Genomic DNA, 22,238 nt, shown 5'->3' with positions numbered 1-22,238 from the left:
GAGCGTCCATATGGTCAGGGGGCGGATGCCCCCCCCCCCCGACGGACTCAAATGGACTGCTGGCGCCTTTTTCAGCTCTTAACCACTTTTTAATTATTCTAGATTATTGACTTTTTTATTGCGCTCTCATCTACTTATTGACATTTGTCACATTTTGTTGGTGTAATTTGGCGATGACACCTTATTCTTCGTTTATCTGCAAATTAGCCAGGCCCGGAAAGGGTCATTTCCTGCGATCTAGGGAGTATCTTTACTCAAAAATTTTCTGTACGCTACGCGCCAACCAGTGGTGGCGCTCCGCTTAGATAGTGTCGAAAGCGCCCCTTCAGACCATTCTCGCCACTCCTGACCAATACCCCTAGCTCCGCCATTGCCGCCGCCATAGGCGTAGGAGCCTAATTTGATTTGGGGGGGCTGTAACGACTTGCCCGAAAAATATAGCAAACATTTTTCGCGCTCGTCCAACATTTCAATGTGCATATCATATAGGCATTCATCGGTTATTACATCACATGCCTTTACCCGACGAATGCTTATATGATAAGCTCACTAAGATGTTGAATGCGCGCGAAGCGCGCGAAAATTTTGGTTTTATTTTCCGTGTTATCACCCTTTCATATTGGTTATAATTATTGGGGAAGTCGTTACGATAATAATAATAATATCAGTTTAACCATTGAAAAACCATTGCAAATTAACCATTGCAAATTATTCTTCTTTCAGTAGGTGCCCGAAAAATTATCACCATATTGCCCGAATTTTCACTAAAAAAAATGAAAAACACATTGCAAATTATTTTTCTTTCAGTAGGTGCCCGAAAAAATATCACCATATTGCCCGAATTTTCACCAAAAATTTTGGTTGGGGGGGCTGCAGCCCCCCCAGCCCCCCGCCTCCTACGCCTATGGCCGCCGCGCCTCCTACGCCTATGTGTGTAGTGTTCGGTTTCGGAAATATCTGCTATTTTTTCATTTCCTTCAACCAACTTTTATAATAGCCGTTATAACAGGTTTTAATATTTGTACACCAATAAATTAACTGTGTCTGAATTTTCGAAAATTTCTGACCAACATTCTACATCACACTTCCCTCTACTCGTTAAATTTGACCGGTCTGTTAGGGGTTGAAGGAAGTTTTTTCTATATTGGTTGTCCATAGATGAAATTTTGTACAAGATTATGGGTATGTTTTGAAGTGAGTTTATTCAAGAGAAATGTGAATTTTCAAATTCTGAACAAATATGGGGCTTAAAACCTTGAAAAGTGGGGCTGACGGGTATTGTGGGCCGCGACGTAGATTTACCTACAAAAGCAAAGACCCACAGGAGATGCGATCAGGTCGAACATGATGTGTGCCGGGTTGACAATCTTCAAAAAGGTTATGGATGGAAAAAAAAACTATTAGGAAATACTTGGTTCTCAGGCAAAAAGTGTACATCTGGTTGGTCATTTCAAGCCCAAGAAGTGCCGTTTCCGGTGATCTGGGGGGTTTCAAAACAAGAAATTTTCTTGTACGCTGCGCGCCAACCGATGGTGGCGCTCCGCTTAGATAGTAATTCGCGCCCCCCGGGTTTGAAAATCCTGGATACGCGCCTGATATATATATATATATATATATTATATATTTTACTAAATGAAAATATCAGACTTTAAGTTATTTACTCTTTATCTTGAATAAGTCAACTTTCCACATTTACAAGTTTTAATCAGTGTAAGGAATTTCCAATGGTAAAAATCTTCTTTTGTTATGTTGGGTGTTTTAAAATCTTATTTCAACACCTACTTGCGCTTGACGTAAATGGCATTTGTACATGGGTTCCTTGGGATCAGTGGTCAGCCTTTACTGGATATATGGGCGCAAAGTGAATCTATGACGTCAAAACCATGTGCGTACTTTTGAAAGGTTTGGGAGATTTGGGTTATATTCAAATGTCATTGAATGTATATGGAACGCGAAAAGTAAAAATTTATGCTTTGGTAAAGTTGGTGTTGTTTTGCATCTTGGGGGATTATTTTATACAAAATTACCAAAACAACAAAACTGTGGACTATTCTTTAAAGGAGGTTAGAAATGGAGTAAGATAGTTATGGAAAGAAGATTAGGTCAACTATTGAAAAGTAAACCTTTTTTCTTGAAACAACTTCTTAAGCACAATGAATTAACGTACACTTTATACATAACAACAGAAATTATTATACTTCTGTAAAACTTATGAAAACAAAAATCAAGAAATAAATAATTTATAACGACATTGATGTGAAAAGCTTTTCAGTTTTGATTTTCAAATTAACTTACTTTCGTCTCTGAAGCTTATAGCATTTTCATTTTCATATTTTGGATTGGAGTGGTCCTGCAGGTGTTATACTAGGTGGTACTAGATGTGCGATTTTATTAAAGTCGAATTCAGTATAAAAATTTAGTGTCCAAGCCAAAAATACACTCATTTTACAATAACCAGTTGAAAAGTGAACGCATCGTCTCAGGGCTTCCTATCACGAGTATCCGAGGTGGAGTCGAAAAACATGTATATATATAATATTTTTACATCATTCGTTTGATTGGGGTTTATTGTGATCGTTGGTCATCTACCAACTTGGAGTGAGTTTGAATCTGGTGAGCTGGTTTCGTCTTCGAAAAACATAAAATCCTGATGAAGAAAATGGAAAAGATAAGAAGTTAGATTAATTCCTAATGAAAGCTATTTAGTTTTCCATAGCCAAACTTCAATCGTAGCGGAAGTTCAAGCTATTGTTTTCGTCTCTTAATTTGAAGTATAAGGGGGTGGGGGAATAAACTTAACATAATAATCATAGCTTTGATATTTTCTCCTGTTTTATCAGTATTCTTTATCTCACATTTGATACGACCTTTAACCGAAATACGGCGGCGGATGAGGGTTCAATCTGGAGGAGGGGGGTGGGGAAGTGGGACATGTGATTTTGATTTCAGAGGGCAAAATATAAAGTTACCTCAAAAGTTCCCGACAAAATATCTCTTCTCTTCATTCCTTACCACAACTTTCATGATTTGAATGAGTTTGCAAAAAACGGGCATTTTTTTTTGTAAAGAGGAACACTTTTGAAGGGCGAAAACGGAAACGCATTTTAGTACCAAAAAGGGCATTTTTAATTAACGAAAGGAAGTAGACCTATATTCATGGATCAAAATGTGCACGATCAGGCTTTGACAGAACACTTACCAACAGAAATACGAGGCATATACAGAGAATTTTAACTTCAAGTGATGTGTTCTCGATAACTGTGAGTAGAAAAAAATCAACAAAGGAACGTGAAGCTGGTTTGACGTGACGTCACTATCATTACGTCATAAACCTTCCATGAAGCCCCAACGCTTTCCTCTGTCACAAATACATCCCTGACAATCAACGTGTAGATACCCTGTTCACCGGTATATGAGTTATATATCGGTTTAATGCTAAATGGACAAAGGGAACACATACTTCAATAAATGATTTCTACGCAAATATATTTATACCCTGTATACCGGTATTACCGATATATCATCAATGTCCTTATACGGTTTAATTAGAAGTCGACAAATAGGAACGTCATGTTAATAAGGATATACATCATGTATACCGGCATTACCGATATATCACCAATGAGCTCACTGTTTAATTATATGTTGGCAAATGGAATGTCACGTTAATACATACATACACCGTTAATACCGGTTACCGATAGGCCTATATATCATTAATAAACTCACTATTTATTTCGAATGGAATGTCACTGTTATACATACATGCACCCTGCATACCCGGTTTACAACATATATACTCCAGCAATAAACTCACAGTTTAATTCAAAGTCGTCTGCTTTCGTGTAAAGTTCTTTAGCAAATCCACTGTAAAGTTTGCTGATAGAGCCAATTTTCGAAGAACCATCTTTAGAATAGATCTATATTAATAGAAAAAGATATTGAAACTGCGTCATAGTAGAGAGACCTACGGAAATCAGTATACATTAAAATGTAACAAGTCTGCCATTAAAATAGCAACTTAAGACACCATATTATATCGTTAAAAGCTTCTTTTCAACGAAAGGCAAGTCGTTAAAAGGTAAGGGAATGGGTTGCAATATTCCTGGTCTTTCTCTCCACCGCACCAAGAACTGAGTACAAGACTGTTGAATATGTCCGTTCCCTGAACCAAATCGCCAACCTGTCATGGAAGGAATATGTTGGCCTTTGAAATTCATATCAGTATAGCTGACTATATAGCACCCCACGACCCCCCTCCCCCCCCCCAAGTATTTGGGCCATGCGTTCTTCATTACACGCCCACCCCCATCAAGACTCGTGTCGCCAAGTTTCAAACTTGAATCGACTAGAATAATTTTGCTTACTTTAGCCCCATAGAAATAACACAGTGACTCGAGTCCATGACTCGATTCGAGTCGATTCGAGAAAAGTCATTGGTAATGACTCGACTCGGCCTCCACATAAAGTGACTCGTTACTACTCCGTTATATACAGTAAGCACACGTCTAATTCCGAGTCTTTTCCCTCCACCAAATCAAAATATCTGAAATATATATCTTCTTCTTTCATTTTTTTATGTAACAATTGCCTCTTCTGTATAATATGTGCTATACCTATATCAATAAATTACATAGGCGTTTTACATTCCCAACGGTCTTACCTGAAATTCAACTGGACTGGAGCAAAGTGTGTTCTGACAGATACATCCGGGACCTTTGGCAGACGCAATCATTTCACCATCCACGTCCATGATTTCGAAATATGGTCTTAAAATACTCCATCTATTTGTAAAACAGGGATGTAATCAGTATATGCATTCAAACCGATCAATATATAATACGGTAATTCTGGTCTAGTTACGCGCTTTGTTGATTTGTTTCAATATGATGAGCGTTCGTTATGTTCTTTATACGTTTCGAAATCTATACTTCCCCATACCACCCCCCCCCCAGGCTACCACTAGTCTATTATGAGTCTAGAATGAGAAGGATTCCACATCTCCCCACCCCCACATTCTCCCATCCAATACCCTCTTCTCTTTCATTTGATAACAACGATGTCTATTTTGATTTTCCCTTTGCGCAGGAAATACTGTCTCCCACTGTAGACCATGCACCCATCTTGACGGCCCAATTTATAGTTCAGCTGATACCAGAGGGTACAAAAAATGCGTGTTCCAGAGGTCAATGGTTTGTGTTTCGTCCTAGGCAATATTTTTCTCTTTTTATTTGAAGTCTTTCCAACAAACTCCAAATAATTTTTTATGATCTGCTTATTCATAGAAAAAAAAATACGAAAATAATATTTACCTTTGACAGACTGATCCAAATACCTCCCCTGCGGGTGCGTCCACTGCTATTTCATCTCCACAGTCTGGACCAAACACAAAACATGTACATCCGATGCACGTTTTACGTTCACGAGCCAAACGAATTACCTCCTTTGTAAATAGGAAAACAAATGAAGAACTTTATTAGTTGTAAAAGACATTAAAATCAACACACCGCTATTATAACGGCGTCCGTACATATTGAAATCGTTGTGTTATGCCGTCGACGCAGACGGTAACTGGAAGTCCATCATACGTGAAAGCCTCGTACTGTGACGGGTCCATGATGTCAAATGTGGGGCAAAGGGGGGGGGGGGGAGGGGGAGATGGGGGATCTAAATTCTCCCTGACTGATTTAGGAGAGAGACAGATGAACCTTTAATAGAAGCGCTTCATGTTCCCAGAGGAGTGGTCTCATTCATTCCCGACTGAACAGTAAAACATCTTCCGACTGACTGAGGTTCTACCCCAGATCGACATGCCCGTACATTACCATTTTCGAGATCACATCATTTGAAGCTGACACGTTTTGTACCCAAAGTAAACGAGAAGCAAACAGGTGTGATATCATAGAAGCTGATACATTTTCTTTTATCTGTTTCTTTATAATTTGAAAACAAAATATCCTACTACCCAAATTGGGATATATACATGCATCTCAATACGAACACACTACAGTCATTAGTATATATTTTATTAATTGCACACATGGAAAAGTTAGAAACCCAATCCAGTCGAAGGTCAAACCAGTTAAGTGAAAAATGAACGGAAAATGAAAACATATTCATTGCTCTCAGTGTACAACTATAGTGACGTCAAACCTGTTTGCTTCAAGTTCACTTGCGGTAATATTGTGACAATTTCTATTATTGACATCTTGAGAACACCATGTAGAATTTAGATGCACATTTCACCAGGAAGTTTAAAATACGTTCTTCTTTCGCCAGTCAAAACTTTTTACCTCCTGGCCTATCCATATTTCCATGATTAATATTGCCATGCATCTCTTACCGTTCGTTGTTTGTCGAATATGCTTAGAACAAAGTTCCTGGCTGATCCGTAGCATCCACCTTCAAAATCCGTCGATCTTTCAAGCACATCGTAAACGAAGTTTCCGTAGCCGTCCAGGATGCGATATCGATTTCGTGTTTCAATCTTATTAGTAACTTTATACGAAATTAAAAGAAATGAAGAAAAAAGGATCATGTTCAAATTAAGTGTTAAAGATACTTTCAGTCAAGCTCTCCTTTTCATTTTTTCTTTCTATTCTAATATATATTTTTGAGAATGATCAGTACTTTGTTCCTATAATTGTTGATGAGCGCCCTCTGTTTTACTTCTTTTCTTTCCAACTTGTGACGTCAACATTTCACTGGTATTAAACACGATCCTGTACGTTCCTCCCAGTACATACTATATAAAAAAAAAGTCACCTAAAAAAAATAGGGCCTTGCACGAAATACCCAACAAATTGATCCCCTCATATCCTCAGTCCCTATATCGAGACTGTATAACCGTGTTACTCGTAACGATGTTACGTTAGTAAGATGTCAGTGAGGGTTTTTTTTTCTGAAAAGATCTTGATTCCACGCTTTTCCGTGGTATAACAAATTTTGTATTTTCAAAAAGTCAGAATTCACTATATCACATGTGCACCCTGAGAATCATGTTACGTCTATACGCAGCTGATAAATCAGTTCATGATCGTGAAAACTTGAAAAGGGGGAAAGACAGAGGCGTGTATATACATAGACGGCGAAAGATGGTTCTATATGGGGTACCCCTTCCCCCATATTACTTCGTTTAGGTAGTCACGGGAATTGTGATTTTGATTTGAAAACGCAAACCGCAAATAGACCCACAAAGTTTCGTTAAGTGGACCCTCTGTGCACCACAAATTCCAGTATTTTTTCAATGTGTTCTCAAAAACTCGACACTTTTTAAAAAAGCATTTTTCTTAACGTTACAACAAAATAGTACTATTCTAATTACAGTTTTCTTTCTTTCAACGAAAGGTTAGCTTTCTTTTGAGTTCACAAAAGACACGTAACAAAAACGGGGGGGGGGGGGGAGGGAGGTATACCGGTACTTAAATTGATGAAAAGGGGCAATTTAGACGGGGTTAATTCTCACAAAACTGGGTACTCTTGATTGCTTATTAGAAAAGAACCTACCTAATTCTGACCTTCTCATTCTAATGATTCAATAAACTGATGAATATAAAATTAATTTAGACGGGCCTTAATTCAGCAAAACCTAATTGTGACCTCACCTTCCAATGGTTCAATAAACTGGTGAATATAAAATTTGTTTAAATCGGCCAGAGCCTCCAAACCGACACCATCCAGTGGCAAGTTCCTTTCCTTGTTGGTCACCTGAAGAAAATAATCAAATAAAAAGTGAAATACAGGTAATATTTATATATCATGAGTGTGTATACCATCAGGCTATACGAGTTTTAAACCCACCCCTCACCCCTTCGTTTTCCCTACATAGAAAGATAAAATACAGTTCATTCTGAGATCACACCGGGATAAAGGCTCATGCACTCACCAAGTATACTCCTACAAACAAGAAACGAACACTAAACTTCTTTACTTTAGATAGAATTGAATTAAAGTTTAGAAGGCAGTTGAAATTGTTTTCTTACTTTTTCTTCAGAGTATGGCTGGGCCGTAATTGTTTCCGGTGATATTGACGTCATTCTGGCAATATTGGAGACGTTATAGGCGACGAATAATCCTAATCCCTCTAAAAAAAATCGGATGATCCTATACAAAACAAAAATGTAATTACAAAAAATATGAGATGTGCGCTTACTGCGATATTTTTGTTGTATTCTTTTGAGAGGGTGGAGGGGGGGGGGTGGTGGTAAACAGTGGTGATCTTTTAATAACCTAAACGGAAGGGTTTACCTCAGCAGGGTGCGTATAAATATTGAAAGCTATCAATATAAAAAAGGAGGGTTGACTTTATTAGAGTCCCTGAATCTGGTGGAAAGTGAAATATGCTAAATTATGGTTTAGGATTTGAAATTTATGAGTTTTAAGTGTTTTAAGACATTCTTAACTCATACACTTTTGCCTTGTTGGTGTTTATAAAATGTAAGAATTTTTCCATTTCTTCTTTGGGATAAGACTTGACTATTTTGTGTATTGTTTTTAACCCATGTTATAGTTCGGATCTAATGATGGAAAGTTGTAAAAAAAAATAAAACGCAACGCAAGAGACAAAGCCGCTCTAACTAATTAAAGGAAAGCAGCATTAATTGCGTCCAATTAGTAATGTCAGGAAGTTTTAGTAAATTTTTCGTTTAATGTTGCTGTTACACTATTAGTTATACAGTATGTTGCAGGACATAAATATTGTGCCCTTCGGCAAATGGTTAGTCCCCCCCCCCCCCCCCTTCTTAGAATCCGTTGCAAAGTTTACAAATATTAAAAACAAAATTTCTTTTAGACGAATCTGCAAATGTTAAAACAACTTACCTGTTCACAAGTAATTAAGAACTGTTCTTCTTGAAAAAATGTTTGACATCTTTGAATATACCGGGCATATATATTAAAAGGCGCACTATATTCTGACTTTTAATCCTGTACTGTACATGTATAATAAGTCACGTCCTCGGCCTGCCTCTGAAGAAAAATCCTGCTGTAGGTAGGATCGAAACATCAGACCCTCTGTTTATACCTACATTGAGTTTTGCAATGGATAAGTTTGTTAACAGTTTCTCTGTTCACATCTCTCTCTCCTCCACCTCTCTAACACACTCTGTCTCTCTTCGACTTGTAAGTAAAAAAAGGTGTATGCATAAGGCTTCGGCTAAAAACATATATATGACAAAACAAGATTACCAATTGTTAACTATAGATTCAGTTATTTTTGGAAAATAAGATTGAGGAGAACAATAACTAGTGACGTTACTGTCTCGTTGGTTACGGGACTGTACCCCATGAAGAATTTAAATCAACTCCATTTGTCGATAAGATTTAGTTGTGGTATATACGCATGAAAGACATATTGATTGGATAGTACAACTCTGGAGGGACAGCATTATGTTTAGCCTTGTTCATCGACAGTTTCATAATACTTAATTGTCATGCAGAGAAAAGACGTATCAGTTAAACGATTGGTTATCAAATAACGGGTTCACACCTTATAAAGCTAAAGGGTTAACAATCGGAACATTACCATCAACATGATAACCTGACAGATGGTTTGTTAATGTAGTACAGTGAACGTTTCAGATTTCAGACAAAAGAAAATTTTAAAAATAGAAAAAAAAGACAGCTAGTCGCGTTTTGCGTTACCGTACTGTGTAAGGTCTGCCGGTTTGAATCAAATATATTTGAAACTTGATTGCTAATTTTTATTCCTCTTGATCGCACATTATTTAGTGTATAAACTACTTAGAGGGTTTGTTACATTCTCATTCAAACAAATATCAACATTTCGCTTAGGCCTATCGAAATTACATACCTTTATTGTGCTAAGTGCGCATAGCCTAGCTTACTGTGCACATAAGAAACGGATTGGACTTTTTCGTTTTGTCAGCATTTGGTTATTTTGTAAGTGAAACTTAGAGGGCCTGATAATTCGATTCTTACAGGACCTTCTTTAGAAGCAAACTGAAACAAAAAATCGACTGAGAGCATATGTATTTAGAAAGACGTACTGGCAGACAAGTTCCATTTTCAATTGAATAATGTAAAAAAAATTTTAAATGGACACTTCAAAGGACAGTGGTAGGAAAGGAAACAGGCGGTGAAATGGCCACAGGAGATCAATGGTGCTGCACTTTTTTCTTTTTCTTTTTCCGAATACGTCATAGAGCGGAGCAGAATATTAAACAAGCAAGTCACATTAAAACTGGTTTGAAACTTAGGACACATTATAACCTTTTTCTTTGTTATCAATTGTGATAAATTTTGCAATGAAGTGTAACCGATTGACATGGAATGCACATGCAAGCACTCATGACTTAAAACCAGATTTCAAAATCAGTCTTCTGTTTACTTTCATGTCATTTTCATAGGTAGAATGTAAGCAATTTTAGAAATATTAAGAAGAGAAAATTACAGAATAAATTGAATCAAAATTGAACAAAAAAGTGGTGGTTTATAAGGAAATAACGTTAAAAGCCGTGGCAGTTAATTTGTTTCACAGTTTTCCTGCACGTTTAGCTTTAACGCGTATACGCAGATTTAGTTGGAAACAAATAACTTTTAATTGTTTATTATGTCGGATGGGGTGGAGGAGGGGGGGGGGGGGAGAAGGCAATGATCAAATACGCTACCACTTAAGTCGAATTAATACACCCCCACCTCCGCCACCCCCCCCCCCTGCCCAACGTCCTCCCGCTATCGAATCCTCAATCACAAAAGCGGACTGAAACAGTCAGGGTCAGTAAACAAAACACCCTGATTGAATTTGGATATTTTTTTTGGCCCTAGAAACCTTTTCGCCCTGGTTACGCTGCTGATTTCTAAAGTGGAGTTTCATAGAAAACAATTTATTAAAGTTAAGTGATCTGTCATGTCTGATCTTTAGATCTATATTCACGTTCCAATCAATCGGACTTTCTTGATCAATCAATATATGAACATGAATAGAAGTGGAGACAACAATGTGACGGTGTCGAGAAACATCGATATGTGAAAGGGATTCCCTCAGGCTTTAGTTTATCGACTTATAAATGCTGCCAAAAACAAATGTTTAGTTTGATTCCTAGAAGCCAAAGAAATCTTTAAGTGGCAAGCAAGCATCAAAGTGGCATCCAAGGACAACGACTGGTTGCTAGTCTATTTGCAGGCGTTTTGTATAATAACCCCCATTTCATAAACAATGTACGAGAATTGTAAAAAAAAAAATTATATTATATTAAAAAGCCGGATATGTCATTTAAAGGCAAGCAAGCATCAAAAACCCCGAGGAGCGAACGGTTGCTAGTCTATTCGCAGTCGTTTTGTATAATAACCCCATTTCATAAAAATTGTATGAGAATTGTATAACAAAGAAGTGTATGGTTTTATTCCAATTTAAGCCGAAGATATCCTTAAGAGGCAAGCAAGCATCAATGCCCTAAGAAACAACTGATTGATAGTCCATTTCAAGTCCTTTTGGGTAATAATCCCCATTTCACAAACACTGTAAGGTAATGATTAATATTGGCATACATTGTAAATTGTCGTCGTCATTATGTTTACAAACCAATGCCATATAATGTTATATACTTATGATATGAATACATTGGGGATCTATATATATATATATATATATATATATATATATATGTGTGTTAGGAACATGATTTGAACAAAACAGAGGCCCCTATAAATTTTTATTAAGTTACCTTCACAGATAGTGGTACAGCCATTCAGAGGTTAGGGGAAAATGACCTGTCAGTGGCACATTGATATACCATATGACATTGTGTTGCTGTACTATTCATTTTGCTCTGAGTTTTGTTCCTTTCTACCCCTCAGGTATGTTCTTTTTACTTTATTGTACTTATTACTCTTATCTTTAATAGTTAAAGGATCTAACTGATGTATTCTTATTATTATTCATGGTAACATTCAATAGAAATGTCCAGATATTGAAGTGCACCTTTTTATCAATGCTAGTAGTTTTATATGTTCTTAATATAGCCTTAAGCTGTATGTTACCTGTATGGTACATACGGAGAGCCAAACGTTCCATAAATGTCGAAAAAGAAAGTGAAGTGTCCAAGTTAATATATATATGTCCAAATCGATATCAACATGTTACAATTCGATATCAGCATGTTACAATTCCATATGAACATCTCGAAACAAAATACAATATGCCATTGCGTCTATCAACATGTCAAATTCAACATCAGCATGTCGAAAACTTGTAACAGCATGCCATTACTACATTGGTCATGTCAACATGCTATATTTACGTCGTGCTATAATTTTGGCACTTCGGCGCGCGCCAACGTTTCGTATATGTCGAGATTTATTTCAGTATGTCCAAAACTTGTGTCAGCATGGTGAGCGAAGAGTGGTGAAGTATTGCCATGACAACGTTGCACATGGTTCGTGTCGTTCACACGGTACTATGGGGATAGCACCACGCCTCCGAACTCGTCTAGAGGCAACGTTAGAAATAAGAGTATGTATACCCTAACTTTAGCCTTAGTCTAGGCATTGCCTAACTTAGCATAGGCTAAATACAAGTAGAACTTAGTTGAAGTAAATCCCAAAGACAGAGCACGGACTGGATCAAAGGGAGAAAGGGGCCTAGTGAAATTTCCCCAAGAATATTCTTACAAACTTTCAATTTATTACCATGTTACTGTTACTGTCAAACGTTGCCTCTAGACGAGTTCGGAGGCGTGGTGCTATCGAAAGCTGGTTTTCTCTGACGCATTGGTTTATTTCTCCAACCAAACGCTGTATGGAAGAAAAAGTTTCTTGCAAAAAATTCATTATGAATGATTACATTAAATGAACTGCTTTGTTTGGACAAAGCTTTGGCGCGACTAATACGAATAAGGGCTTGAAGATATTCTCAATGGTATATTTTCCACCTACTGCAGCAGTTTAAAACGTATTGTAACGCCGCCAACGTCTGGTAGTGAAAAACCTGTCTCGAAACCAACTGGAGGAGGGTAGGGGAGGTAGATGGTGGACGGGTACAGATTAACTCTAAATCAGGAGGCAGACACCAGAGTTGTATGTTTAATAAAAGTATAATTTCTCATCTCGTTCTACATCTACAGCGTATAATACACAATATTGACATTTGCCCAATATAACGTACTGGGGTCGGGCACAACCCAAGGATACGCAGGCATAACACTGGGGCTGCGCAAGGGTCGGGCAATCTAAACGTCGGCAATCCACCGGTGTCGGGCAGCACAGGCTTCGGGCATTCCGCTTGACTCGGGCAGGGCAGGTGTCGGGCAATCCGCTGGACTCGGGCAGGGCAGGTGTCGGGCAATCCGCTGGACTCGGGCAGCGCAGGTGTCGGGCAATCCGCTGGACTCGGGCAGCGCAGATGTCGGGCACTCCAAAATGCCTAAACATATTTGTTTGGACTTAGGCAAATATCAAAGGCTTTACCACGAGCCGCCGGAAGGAAAGTTCCTCGTCTTGCACTCGACCGACTCTCCGACTCTCTGACTCACTCATTTACGAAAGAACCCTTCATTAAAATACCCCCCGCAGTGGCGTAGGAAGGTACTATTGAGTGGGGGGGGGCTAAAGACTGATGGCCGGCCTGGGAGAGGGGTCTAAGGGGAGGGGGTGTCCCCCTCCCCTTTGGAATTTTTTTGCATTTCCAGGTGGCCTCAGATGCAATTTGGTGCAATATAGCACACTTCAACACCCACTCCATTTTGTAAAGAATTTTGCATTTTCACCTGGCCTTAGATGCAATTTGGTGCTTCAAATGAGATTTTTTTCTCATTTGGAAATGAAAAAGGGGTTTTCTGACTTGCGGAGCGGGGGGGGGGGGGGCGGAACGATACTTCCGCCCGCCCCATATTTTTCACTGGGGGGCTGGCGCCCCCAGCCCCCCCGGTTCCTACGCCCTTGAACCCCCGTATACACACGTCCGTACATAAACTGTAAAAAAAAGGCTTAGACCAATCATGGACTACCTGTATATAACTACGATGAGTTGCGACCAATGGGATCGACTCACACACCCACCGCCGTGCCTGCCTATGCCAGTCACGGGAATACATCGATATAGCAAAATTACGTAATCAGTTCCTGTTCCTGTTCCGGATAAACATCTCTCGTTACCTCCACGGAGCGCAACAGATGTAACCCCTGAGGGAACGAAACGTATCTCACTAAGGAAAAGTCGTAGCTTTCCGCTACAGTATATTCAACCATAGTACCGTGTGAACGACACGAACCATGTGCAACGTTGTCATGGCAATACTTCACCACTCTTCGCTCACCATGCTGACACAAGTTTTGGACATACTGAAATAAATCTCGACATATACGAAACGTTGGCGCGCGCCGAAGTGCCAAAATTATAGCACGACGTAAATATAGCATGTTGACATGACCAATGTAGTAATGGCATGCTGTTACAAGTTTTCGACATGCTGATGTTGAATTTGACATGTTGATAGACGCAATGGCATATTGTATTTTATTTCGACATGTTCATATGGAATTGTAACATGCTGATATCGAATTGTAACATGTTGATATCGATTTGGACATATATATATTAACTTGGACACTTCACTTTCTTTTTCGACATTTATGGAACGTTTGGCTCTCCGTAGGTACATTGTTATTTGATATGGTGAAGCCACTGCAGCTATGCCCAGGAACGAGGTGGTTCCATGGTGTCAAATTACTTAGCAGGTATAACCTGTGCTGCATAGACTAATTAGATGGATTGTTCTATTGGAAGAGGGGTTGATTAAAGTAGCTACACAGCAAGCTGCATAGGGTAGACCCCCTACAGAGGTCTGGGTGCACAGGATTGGTGGAATTGTTTAGGTTACCATGGCAATCCTATACCAGGTAGAGATATTGTTCTTGTTAGCTGTATACTGCCTGTGCAGTGGTAGCGTGTGGGTACAACTATATTGAAACCTTTGTTTTAATAATAAGTCGTGAGCTAGCCCCCTAGTTCATGCAGGGAAATGTTGCTAGTCTAGGGGTGCACAGAGGATTAAGATGTTAGAATAAATATTAGCACTTCTGTGTGCAGCTGTGTGGGTCATGGGTTAGTTTGGTGGATATGTTTGTTAGTCTATGCGTGAGTGCGTTTATCTGTAGACTGATTAGGTTTATCTGTTATCAATAAATTCATGATGTTGCACTGAGGTTGATATGATATAACAGAGAGCTGTAAAGGACAATTATGTTCTAGATTAAAGGGTTGTAAATACACATTGATATACCATATGACATTGTGTTGCTGTACTATTCATTTTGCTCTGAGTTTTGTTCCTTTCTACCCCTCAGGTGGCCTATATATTGGCTCATACCTAGGTCACCCGAATCCCCGGGGTAACATATATATATATATATATATATATATGCGGGAACAACCGTGTGCGAGTTGTAGACCACCGTTAATCAAATACATAATAACTTATGTTAGAAACGTGTAAGTTAATGTTTCATCTGTTTTCTTTCTTCACTTACAATTCTTTCTTGGAGTTTAAGTTCTCAATTTCGTCATTTCTGATGCGACGTTGATTCACTAAGCAAACTGACCACATAGTCTGTATCGTTGCATGTGCCAATCCGTGATTTTGTGTGTGGGGAGGGGGGGGGGGTTGCACCCGCCCATTTTTTCAAACCCCCAAACAAAAATCAAAATGGTTATGAGCACCAATTTGCATGTAGACCTAATTACAGTTCTAAGCTATAGCATAGATATGCCCTTGCCTGTCTAAAACGTGTTTGTGCTGTTGGGGAAAGACCCCCCCCCCCTGGACCCCTCTGCATTAGAGTCGGCCTTAACGGCTCCTTTTTTTTAAATCATGGAACAGCCCCTGTCGGTGAAGAAGAAATAATATAAGATATGATAAACGTGATATGATTTTTCATAGACTAAGGTATGTTATACCATGTCTAACGAAGTAAAAAGTTCTGTAACTAAAGAACTGTAAAGTTCTGTATTTCTTCAGGGGGTGTCATTATACCCCCTACAAGCCCTATAGGGTTTCTTAGTACACTTCCTTTCACACGTTTTGTTTCCTATATCCTTCACTTATGTTGAGATTGAACAAAAATAAATGAAATGAAATTAACTATATCGTCAAATGAGTCACTGAAAAAAGAAGATGTTTGTAATTGGTGACCAATAACTGAAGAGTTTACGAAACTATAAATGAGCTAGAATATAACTCCAAATAAACTCAAAATGAAGTGATCAACAACAAGAACAAAAAAAAAAACAATACAACGAAACAAAACAAAACAAGAACGACGAGAAAAAAAAGAGAAAAAAATCCCCAAATATGAACTTTAATATAAGAGAGTATATAATATCCATCTTGTATATAGCAAGTTCAAGATTATTTGGATCAAAGGTGACATAGAGCTGATAATCATCAGCATAAACTTCATATATTTCATATGATATGAACATATTTGTTTTCCGAGAACCGAAGTAGATAATGAAAATGCAAAAAAGGGGAGGAAGAACTAAACTGGGATATTTGGACTGTTTGTGAGCGATGTTCAAAATATGACTTAAACCACCTTAAAAAAATTCCACGGAAATAAAAATCTGTTTCCGATGTAGATAGTAAAAAATGGATGATCCACCGTGTCAAAGGCTGCAGACAAATCTAGTAGTACCAATAAAACACATTTCTTGTTATCAAGGGAGTTCGGAGATCATTTTAAAGGTCTGCTGTATAGACTCCAACTATAGCACGCTATCATGGAAAAGTTTCTTGAGATTACGTAATCGACCTGCCTTGGTCGTAACATGTCCTCTTTTTACCAATTAGTCTGCAACGCCTGCCACATATATTTTTTCTTGTATGAGAGTCTTTGTGTGAACGCTGTATGATTATAATAACTACACGTACTGTAGACATGAACATATTTCCACAAAGTGTTTACACACAGAGCCTAATGGTGTTAAGAAGCTATGCATGCTAATTGTGGAGCTTGAGGTCAATTTACGACAGTGGCAGGTGTATTACGTAATCACAAAACTTTCCTAGCTATAGCGTGCTATAATTGGAGCCAGTAAAGCAGATCTTGAACTCTTACCAAGGCAGACTCTGTGCTAAAACCTGCAGCGGTACGCTGACTGAAATGGATATTACCAGTTAATACGATTAATATGATGTGCAATTTGATTAAAACGAAAAACAGCATTTTCAATAACTTTTGATATAAAAGATAAATTTGATACCGATCTATAATTTCTCATGTCGTGAACAATCTAAATTCTTCTTTTTCAGCATAGCCTGAAAAATTGCTTTTCTACAAATACTAGGATAGTTAACAGAAAAAGGTCGCCAACTCAGATTTACAAGTTTTAATCAATCTAGTGAGGTATGGATGTGATCGAGACAACAGTGTTTGGATGCAAGTCCTGAGACGAAAAACAAATCTCAGTTGCAGCATTGTCATACAAGTAGTGTAGGATGGTCGGGGTAGGCACATATGGCGTACGTGATGCTTGCCCGAACGTCTTCAACTTTCTCCAGGAAAAATGTTGCAAATGTATCTGGTAATTGGGCAATAGGTACATTAATTGGGAAACACGACCGGGCTAGAGATTACACTCCTCTGAATTACAGCAAAAAAAGGGCCTTCGAATGTTGGTTGTTGTTCAGCATTTCTGTTCTGAAAAACGACGTCCTGTATTTAAAAATCAACGAAGGAACTTTCCTAAAATTGAGTCTTGTAAATGTCTTTGTCGAATGTTAGTTTTGATTTTAATTTATTTTGTCTCGAGATTATTTCTCGAATTCTCTGTCTTTCCACCTTTCTCTCTCTCAGTTTTCTTTCATTGCTCATCATTGGAAGTTTCAAACTCGGCAAGTCAAGTCAATGTGAATTGCCATAGCATTTACATACCAAGCAATTTGGGATTTACCGTTATATAGTTTTAACTGTATACCAAAAAATCAACATCATTTATTGCGTGGGTGAAAACTGATTTACAGACCGTCTTTTATATACTATAAACGTTGTCAACAATTGACACATGTATAAATAAATCATACCACCGCTTTGCGCACGGCATATAGCGTATAAGTTAACATGTATTATTTTCACCTCTCCTGTGTTAACAATAAACCATATATCTGAATGACCATATATACTGTTTATACGTGCTTTTCTCGGACACGGGTCAGGGATTTATATATATTGGTCCCTTAATTGAACCATCTACTCACAGTATTGTAAAACGTTAGCATATAACTAGCTAGCATATATAACCATATACATGCATGGGGCTTGCATAATTATACGTTCATTTATTATTTTGTCATCAATTGCATATGTGTGGTGTTTAGAATGTACGAGGAAAAGTCTATATACAGAGAGAGTTACAGCCTTTAGTCGCCGGATAGTGGTGAATCTATGGTCAACTCGATATGATGTGCTGGTCACGAGAACAGAATGTAAAACTACAGCAGCTAACGCAATATTCACTGCCGTAAACATCACTATTAAGTGATCTAGACGCACGGCGGGATGTATCATAATACAGCAGGCATTTCTAAGATGTACACAAAGGTCAGTCTATGTAGGCCCCATTTATATTTCCATCTGCTTCGATTGGTCAGTAGTTCTTGGAACGCCAATATATAGCATAAGACTAAACTTCAATGAACTTAAAGATGTAACCATCCACAGCCAGTTATTTACTATATATCCCAAACCGATCAAAAGCTCCGAATCGAACTGAAACATTTTGTATCAATTTCATATACCCATTTTCTTATACCTTGGGATCAAAACCGGCGACGATTCAAATCCCAATGTACATGCAAGGTTGACCATGGACGGCTTCGAATAATTGAATTGGCAATGACCTAACTATACTCCGAGTCAACTTAATGTATAGGCCTAACAATGATTTGATCACTGAATGTTCTATTAGTAATATACACCATGTACATGCCCGTTATTACTATTATATGCATGGTAACAAAGGTATGGTTGAACTTGATCCAGTGAGATCAGATCTGGACAGTTCCTCAAAGCGGCGGTCAGTTTCTGTTTCTCGGCAGGTAAAGGTTTTCTTTTTTTGTTCAATTAGTCAATATAGTCTCTCAAGAAAGGGCGCAACCATTTGTGGGGAGGGGAAGGCTAATATGTTTAGTGGTCTAGGGTAGGGGTCGTCTCCACTTTGGGGAATGTTGACAAAATGGCAATTTTAGAAATAATGTTATTTCAACTGTTTAGATTGTAGCGCATACGATGTGATATAATTATGTAATCATTTAAGCGTTTCTTTGAAATATTCTGTATGACAGTGGGGTGGTGTGGAGGGGGAGGGGGGGTTAATGCCCCAGATATTTTCTGAAACAAAATGTATACGTGGTTGCGCCCCTGTAGCTTTCTACTTTCAGCCACAGGACATTGGAATCGGGGAACGACATGTCTCGAACCCCTCTCCCGCCCTCCATTTTTGCCAAGCTCTTCGAATCATCCCAGTTCGATAATCGATCATTCAATTGATCTCAGATCAAACGTTTTATGTTTACACCAACGTATAGTATATTTGATTCGATAAACAAACACGGACAGAACAAAGGGATTTTCTAATTTCTGTTTTTCTTAGTTTCCTAATTTCTATTCCTATAGCTTTTATTTTTAATTAAATGACACTTTTTGTATTTACACGTATACCCTGCGTGCACATACAAGTTTTTTTCTACGGCCGCGTTGATTAATATGGTTTTGAAACTGACCTTCTGAGGACTCAAGTTTCGCGGGAACCGGGCACTTTACCTACGTGAGGATTAAATAATAAATGACAGTGAATGACAACAAGAATTTTATACTGTTTATATCTAAGGTATTTGCTATTTAAGTGGTAACCTTAACGAAAATACAGAAAGGAATATAAATGTGTGACTTTATGACCCAACACAGACCTGCAAGTTCGACGCATTTGTTGTTTTCTCCTGTTTTTCACTATCTTGCTGTATCTTTATTGCTTTTACCGTTCTTTCACCTATTTTTTCCCCAACAGAAATTCATAGTTAGATGGTCTATTCTTACCGTTTGTTTATTCACCTCTTTGTCCTTTGTATGGCTGGCTAAATGGAGAGGGCGCTCTTCAAAATCGAAAGACGAAAAATTTCCACATAGTATTCCCTCCACACGAGCAACAATGATTGAGAGACACATAGGGAGACCATTAGTCGTAGACCCTGATATGCCATATATTGGATACTTAAAACCAGACGAATGGAGAAAATATACTCTTCCAGAGGGTATTGGTGTCGGAAGGGGTAGCAGGGGTAAACAACGGAATAAATTTGAGGAAGAGACAAAAAAGGGTACAAAGGTTGGTGTGGAAAAGACAATACAAGGGAAACATAATGACGTGGATCCGAATCAATTGTTTTTCGACATCGCACTGGACGATGGAGTGAACACGGAAGTGAGGGTTGAAGGAGACGTCGGCCACATAGCAGAGAATATGGAAGAGGAGGATTATGGGATGGAGAAAGATGAGGAGAAAGAGGTAGAAGAAGAAGAAGAAGAAGAAGTTGGAAGCGAAATGGAAGACGGCGACGGACGGGAGCAAAGTAATTTAGTTTAGCTTCGTTTAGGTCATTTAAAATAAGTCTAAAACGCTGTGACATTTAATTATCTTATTTCAGACTGGGAATATATATATATATATATATATATATATATATATATATATATCCGTTTGAACTTGGGAAATTGGTCTTCACAAAAATCTCTATCATTATAAGCTAAATATGATTGTTGATATTTTTCCTTCTTTAAATCAGACAATAATATCGAATCCCATGCGGAAAACTTAGTTCATCGTCAGGATTAAATTGAGTCTTAGGCATGGCAGGGGAACAAAAATTATGTTTGATTGGACTATACCATTTATTTTAACAATGAAATGGAAAATCTTTAAGGGATAAATTGGCAACTACTTCCAGTGGATGCATCACTCACTTGTATAAATGCAAAACTCGAAACAGTTCAGAAACAACTTATTTATGATAAGATATAGAACAATGAATAGAAAACATCTGTCGTTTCATGTGATTTATTGTATTGACCATTCAGGTAAGAGCAACGTACGGTATTGTATTCATTTAACCTTTTGCAGTCACTTCCTATAACTTCCTAATGTGACGTATTTGATGTGCCACGTGAAGAGCTCAGTTTGTTTTTAATATTTCAATTGGGATTCTTGACAAGAATCAAATTTTCAGTTGCAATTTAAACTCCCCTTTAAAATAACGATTGTACTGATTCAAACTGAGTTTTCGTTATTTGGCCTGCAGGATGTCACTTTGTTTTGTCCCCGTAAATCGTTATTTTAGAATGGATTATGTTATACTTGTATTACCTTACAGTTTTTCTCACCCTTTTGAGTTTATTAATGCCTTATATAGGTCGATGCACAATATGCTTCTTTTTTGTAAGTTCAGTCTTAAGAAATGTGCACAATTCTTGCTTGTATTGTTCTTCGGGTTGTTTTAACCATGTATCTATAGCTATGTAATAAGGTGAAATGTTTGTGTTGATAAGTATATTTTATATAAACAGTGAGGCGATCATCTAAATGTTTTGGCGTTTTCTTATTATGACCTATATAGTGTTGATATATTCCCTATTTTGAAACTGGTTGGAGAAATTGGAAGATTATACAACGAGATGTAACCCATGGGTTGGGAAATAGCTTATACTATATTCCATCCATCCATCCATCCATCCATCCATCCATCCATCCATCCATCCATCCATCCATCCATCCATCCATCCATCCATCCATCCATCCATCCATCCATCCATCCATCCATCCATCCATCCATCCATCCATCCATCCATCCATCCATCCATCCATCCATCCATCCATCCATCCATCCATCCATCCATCCATCCATCCATCCATCCATCCATCCATCCATCCATCCATCCATCCATCCATCCATCCATCCATCCATCCATCCATCCATCCATCCATCCATCCATCCATCCATCCATCCATCCATCCATCCATCCATCCATCCATCCATCCATCCATCCATCCATCCATCCATCCATCCATCCATCCATCCATCCATCCATCCATCCATCCATCCATCCATCCATCCATCCATCCATCCATCCATCCATCCATCCATCCATCCATCCATCCATCCATCCATCCATCCATCCATCCATCCATCCATCCATCCATCCATCCATCCATCCATCCATCCATCCATCCA

At 38.3% G+C, this 22,238-nt stretch overlaps 2 protein-coding genes across 3 annotated transcripts; one reads left to right on the top strand and one right to left on the bottom strand.

The window, feature by feature from the left end:
- Positions 1–2,110: 2,110 nt before the first annotated feature.
- LOC139976118 (phospholipid scramblase 1-like) lies at positions 2,111–9,141 on the bottom strand. Its single transcript, XM_071984556.1, has 9 exons — positions 8,821–9,141; positions 7,983–8,103; positions 7,605–7,707; positions 6,344–6,498; positions 5,313–5,443; positions 4,664–4,784; positions 3,818–3,920; positions 3,200–3,258; positions 2,111–2,647 (listed from the first exon to the last, which is right to left on the bottom strand). The coding sequence occupies exons 2-9, from the start codon at positions 8,034–8,036 to the stop codon at positions 2,582–2,584; spliced, it is 792 nt and encodes a 263-aa protein (XP_071840657.1). The 5' UTR covers positions 8,037–8,103; positions 8,821–9,141; the 3' UTR covers positions 2,111–2,581.
- Positions 9,142–11,615: 2,474 nt separating this feature from the next.
- LOC139976232 (uncharacterized) lies at positions 11,616–21,728 on the top strand. 2 transcript variants are annotated; one of them, XM_071984813.1, is made up of 4 exons: positions 11,616–12,007; positions 14,613–15,448; positions 18,333–18,555; positions 20,021–21,728. In XM_071984813.1, exons 3-4 carry the CDS (start codon positions 18,514–18,516, stop codon positions 20,594–20,596), a joined length of 618 nt encoding a protein of 205 aa, XP_071840914.1. In that variant the 5' UTR covers positions 11,616–12,007; positions 14,613–15,448; positions 18,333–18,513; the 3' UTR covers positions 20,597–21,728. The 2 variants fall into 2 exon arrangements, with proteins under 2 accessions (XP_071840914.1, XP_071840913.1); XM_071984812.1 differs by lacking the exons at positions 11,616–12,007; positions 14,613–15,448 and having other exon boundaries at positions 18,169–18,555.
- The last annotated feature ends 510 nt before the right edge of the window (positions 21,729–22,238 follow it).

This window comes from Apostichopus japonicus, chromosome 11 (assembly GCF_037975245.1).
Source record: "Apostichopus japonicus isolate 1M-3 chromosome 11, ASM3797524v1, whole genome shotgun sequence".
In the NCBI taxonomy this organism is placed as follows: domain Eukaryota; kingdom Metazoa; phylum Echinodermata; class Holothuroidea; order Aspidochirotida; family Stichopodidae; genus Apostichopus; species Apostichopus japonicus.
The sequence above is the reverse complement of the archived record's forward strand: the minus strand, read 5'-3'. Positions and strand labels throughout refer to the sequence as shown.